The sequence below is a fragment of the Panthera tigris genome, chromosome B4, assembly GCF_018350195.1.
Source record: "Panthera tigris isolate Pti1 chromosome B4, P.tigris_Pti1_mat1.1, whole genome shotgun sequence".
In the NCBI taxonomy this organism is placed as follows: Eukaryota; Metazoa; Chordata; class Mammalia; order Carnivora; family Felidae; genus Panthera; species Panthera tigris.
The window spans coordinates 75,331,921-75,337,140 of NC_056666.1; the positions used below are offsets into that span (position 1 = coordinate 75,331,921).

General features: G+C 45.3%; 1 protein-coding gene across 1 annotated transcript; it reads right to left on the bottom strand.

Moving 5' to 3' along the window:
* Positions 1 to 822: 822 nt before the first annotated feature.
* LOC102954023 (tubulin alpha-1A chain) lies at positions 823 to 4,954 on the bottom strand. Its single transcript, XM_007072976.3, has 4 exons — positions 4,870 to 4,954; positions 2,580 to 2,802; positions 2,288 to 2,436; positions 823 to 2,017 (listed from the first exon to the last, which is right to left on the bottom strand). Exons 1-4 carry the CDS (start codon positions 4,870 to 4,872, stop codon positions 1,037 to 1,039), a joined length of 1,356 nt encoding a protein of 451 aa, XP_007073038.2. The 5' UTR covers positions 4,873 to 4,954; the 3' UTR covers positions 823 to 1,036.
* Between the last annotated feature and the right edge of the window lie 266 nt (positions 4,955 to 5,220).

Here is a 5,220-nt window from a genome sequence, read left to right on the forward strand (position 1 = left end):
TGGCAGTGTCAAAGGAAAAATAGATCAAATAAGCTGTTAATACCAAAAAATCATTTCATTACAACTATTATTGTAGAACAAGATAATGTGATAGTACAAGACAATTTGCTATTCTTGGGTCTTTTTGTTCAGTTGGACTGGCAGCTGAACTCTATTGTTGAAGAAACCATTGGTCCAGAATTGTTCCTCTCCCCATGTTGGTGCTGGTTCCTACAACTGCACTATTAGTTTTGTTCTTTGAAGTTACTGGCCCATATTAAAATAATATACTTGGAAGCTAAAATTAAGATATATAATTAACACATTAGAGTGAATACATTTATCAGGCTTTTCCACTGTGACATTTAGCTGAAAATAAGTTTGGAAAGAAGAAAGTAGAGAACAAGGGAGCAATTGCTAGGAGAGCAAACTTCTGAGAACCCAGAGAAGAGGAAGCCTGACAGCACTAGACACAAGCCAAGATGAGAATGCATGAAAATAAGCTTAAGACATAAAGTATTTGGAATATTCATCATTTCATGTGGGTCGTATGAGACTTGGCAGGCAACCAGACCTTTTTGGCTGTGTATTAGTAAATACCAATTCTAAAGAGTACTAGCAGTTTAACTAACATATAGTGGAGTGAAAACTAAGAATTGCATGGATAATGGTAATTTTTAGTTATTTTGTATTTAACGAATAAGTTTTATAATACACTAAAATTTAAAATAAAAAAACAGGTCACTTTATAGTACATGTATAAACCACAGTCAACAGTTATCCTTTCTTCTCAGAACTAAATACATGAATATCAGACCCCCAAATAGAAAACACAAGACTGAATTCATTTAAGACAGGGAATACTTTATTCAAACCCATCAGAGAAATGGACAGCTTGGATCTATAACAAAGCGTTGTGTTTTAAAGCATAGGTCAGTAATTGTATATGAGAGTATACACTGCTACATACAAATTAACTGATCAGAGCACAACTTTTCAATATTCAAAACAGAATAAGCTTCCCTGTAAAAGCAGCACCTTTGTGACATTTTTAACTTTAGTATTCCTCTCCTTCCTCTTCACCCTCTCCTTCAACAGAATCCACACCAACCTCCTCATAATCCTTCTCAAGGGCAGCCATGTCCTCACGGGCCTCAGAAAACTCTCCTTCCTCCATGCCCTCACCCACATACCAGTGAACAAAGGCACGCTTGGCATACATCAGGTCAAACTTGTGGTCCAGGCGAGCCCAGGCCTCAGCAATGGCTGTGGTGTTGCTCAGCATGCACACAGCTCGCTGTACTTTGGCCAGGTCTCCACCAGGTACCACAGTGGGAGGCTGGTAATTAATGCCAACTTTGAAGCCAGTGGGGCACCAGTCCACGAACTGGATGGTACGCTTGGTCTTGATGGTGGCAATGGCAGCATTGACATCTTTGGGAACCACATCACCACGGTACAACAGGCAGCAAGCCATGTATTTACCATGGCGAGGGTCGCATTTCACCATCTGGTTGGCTGGCTCAAAGCACGCATTGGTGATCTCTGCTACAGAAAGCTGTTCATGGTAGGCTTTCTCAGCAGAGATGACAGGGGCATATGTGGCCAGAGGGAAGTGGATGCGGGGATAGGGCACCAGGTTGGTCTGGAATTCTGTCAGATCCACATTCAGGGCTCCATCAAATCTGAGGGAAGCAGTGATGGAAGACACAATTTGACCTATCAACCTATTTAGGTTAGTGTAGGTTGGGCGTTCGATATCGAGGTTTCTACGACAGATGTCATAGATGGCCTCATTGTCTACCATGAAGGCACAATCAGAGTGCTCCAGGGTGGTGTGGGTAGTGAGGATGGAGTTATAGGGCTCAACGACAGCAGTGGAAACCTGGGGGGCTGGGTAAATGGAGAACTCCAGCTTGGACTTCTTGCCATAATCGACAGAGAGACGTTCCATCAGCAGGGAGGTGAACCCGGAACCAGTTCCCCCTCCAAAGCTGTGGAAAACCAAGAAGCCCTGAAGACCTGTGCACTGGTCGGCCTGTTAGAAAAAAGGAACAGACAAGAAAGATTATAATAGACCTTCCCAGAATTACAAAGCATTTCTTCACTTAAAATATCTTCATTGACGTTTATAAAATGACACCAAATAAGTCATGTTGTAGTTGAAAATTTAAAAACCCTATCAAGGAATAATTTACCAGTTGTCCTCACTCCATTATATTTCTATTCTGTGTTTGAAAAGAAAAGATAGTATTTCAAATGTCTTCCTTAGGGTCATTATTTACTTTATTCTGGAGAACAAACATACCAGTTTCCGAATTCGGTCCAAGACAAGGTCGATGATCTCCTTGCCGATGGTGTAGTGCCCTCGGGCATAGTTATTGGCAGCATCTTCCTTGCCTGTGATGAGCTGCTCGGGATGGAAGAGCTGGCGGTAGGTGCCAGTGCGAACTTCATCTGGAAGAGAAAAACAAAGCAGCCACCCGTCACTCACAACCTGCACACGCCTGCCCAACCCCAGGGTGTCAATGGAGCCCTCACGACAGACCTCCTGTCTCAAGAGCCCGGAGATCTCCCTTGGGTTACTGAGGCCAACTCACCAATGACTGTGGGTTCCAGGTCTACAAACACTGCCCTGGGCACATGCTTGCCAGCGCCCGTCTCACTGAAGAAGGTGTTGAAGGAGTCATCTCCTCCCCCAATGGTCTTGTCACTTGGCATCTGGCCATCGGGCTGGATGCCGTGTTCCAGGCAATAGAGCTCCCAGCAGGCATTGCCGATCTGAACACCAGCCTGGCCAACGTGGATGGAGATGCATTCACGCTATGGGAAGAAAAAGAGGAAAATTTAAAATCAGATTGTGTTAGCATTTTGAATTTTCAGTAAATTTCTGAAAATATTTCTAGTCATATACAGGTACTCTTCAAGTTTACTTGAGATTATCCCTAACTCGATAGAAATGTTTAAGGAAAAGCACCTGCTCCAAATGCTGCAGATGGGTGTGGTCTGAATAAGGTTGCACTGTTCAATACATGTGCAAGCCCATTGTTCCCCAGCCATGCTTGAAGAGAAATTTTTCATATGTAAAAAATATTTAAAGCACAGATTTAGTAAGATGCAGTAAATTAAATTCAATCATTAGTTAATTGGAATCAGTATTACTACTGCATTCCCTTTAAATAAAGATGAGAGTTTCTTGTGCGTATGCCTTGGAATTTTAACATGGACATCTGCGCTGCAGCTGAGGCTAGATGCCACACCCCTTTGCAGTCTATCTGCAGGATCCATTAGTCCTAGGGGACTGGAAGCTAAATAAGGTCTGCCTCCTGCATTGCTGCATTTGCTGTGCCTGGTACTAGCCTGTTCTGTCTGCTACATTATTTAACAGAGTAAGTTCTATTTCCAGAAACTGCCTACATGATCTCATTGTGCTATTCTGCCAGTTTTCCTCCTCTGACCCAAGCTGGGACCATATGCCTAAATTGAAATGAATTAATGAAGATTCACTAGAACAAAAGACAGCTGGACAGAGTATAGTTCTTTGTCTGCAGCATTTTCATTACTTAAAAAGAAGTCTTTCCAGAATCTTCTCCACTGCAAAAACTGAAAGATTGTTAGTATCTTTAAAACAATAGTTCCTAAATTAGAAAAATATCACATGAGAACTACCAAAGAATAAAAGCCTAGTGAAAGGATAATGAAGTATTTATTTAAAACAACAAAATAGTATTTTCATTTTGAGATTCTCTAGTCACCACCGAATATTCATACTCATCACGTTCAGTAAGAGATTTTCTTCTCTACTGTCTTTATGGCTTCAACTTCCATTGTCTGTCCATTGTCTACTCACTGACATATTGATGGGGGTGGGGAGGGGAGGGGAAGGGCGTTTCCCTGGATCCTGGGCTTTAGGGTACCTTGGCTCTCAAACTGAGGCTTTCTCTCCAGCAGAACGTGCGGCTAGCCCGTGCGCGCGGGCACACACACACACACACACACACACACACACACACACACGGAGTCAGTCAGGGCGGGGTGGCCCCAGACCAGACTTTAAAGTGCTTGTCAAGTGAATTGCGATTTTGCATCTTAAGAAAAAATATCTCATCTAAGCTTTAACAGTGAATGAAAAACCTTTTAACGCCTACAGTTCCACAATGATGAAAGCATTTTATTAAAAGTCTTATGACAGAGGTTTAGTGAGGGGGAACCCCGCCCAGTGGCTTTAAGGCCAGAGAAGGCAGAAACAAACAACTCCGCCCCTGCGCCGCCCTGACTCCGGCTGCCAGGGGCTCGAACAGAAACCATTTTTTTTCGCGTTAATATACGGGTATCTTCCTAAACGGCCAACGAACCGTGGAGGGATCTTTTAATACTAACCCAAGGCTCCGCTTTGTCCCTGTCCTTCTCCCCACCCCCCCCTTCCCAGCTACACCCACTGAGCCCGGGTCTTTCGGGACTTCTCTCCCTCCCCCTGGGAACAACGCCAGGAAGAAAAGAGCCTCCCCGAGTCACACGAAAACCGTGCGCACAGACACTGGGACAGAGCAGGCGACGCCACGACTGCCTTTCCCTGCCCAGACCCTTTCGTCACCGACAGATGGGCTGCCTGCAGCTTGGAAGGGCTCATATAACAAGAACTCCCTCTGCGCCGCCTTTGTTCTTCCCCCACGGTTCTGCTGCGCCCTGGGCGCAGTTCCTCACCCCGCACTGCGGCGGCGGCCAGACTCAAGGATTTGGGGCCCCAAAGCCAAACCTCGCAAACAAAGCATAAGGCTACCCTTACCCAAAGAAGTTGTAAAGGAAAGAGAGCTTAAGACTTTCCAAGTAGATCTTGGGGGACCGACCCCACCCAACGGCCACAAAGAGCCAGAGAAAGAAGATTCTTACCATGGTTGCTGCTTTGCGGCTGCCGAGCAGATGGCGGAGAGGAGGAGAGGTTGTTGCTTCTTACAGCGCGACTCTTAGGCGGTCGATGTAAGAGAACCTGCGGCACATGGGCGGATGCGGCTCCCTATATACAACTCGGTCACCATGGGGATGGGCTGGGGCCTTTTCCTGTTGGTCCAGACCCCTCAATCTGCCCGGAGAAGCCACGACAGGAGAGTGGTGATTGGTGCAAACGACATGGGATGAGGTAATCTCTCCCCCACCCCTTTTTCCCTAGCATCCATAGACTGTTTGCATCCTTCAGACAAAGAGACTGTGCAAAAACAGTCAGCCGAGCATCCATGATGGGGT

Coding starts and splice junctions, on each gene's coding strand:
- LOC102954023 (XM_007072976.3), bottom strand. Junction 2,437..2,579: donor CCTGGAACCCACAGTCATTG/GTGAGTTGGCCT, acceptor TTTCTCTTCCAG/ATGAAGTTCGCACTGGCACC. Junction 2,018..2,287: donor TGGACCGAATTCGGAAACTG/GTATGTTTGTTC, acceptor TTTTTCTAACAG/GCCGACCAGTGCACAGGTCT.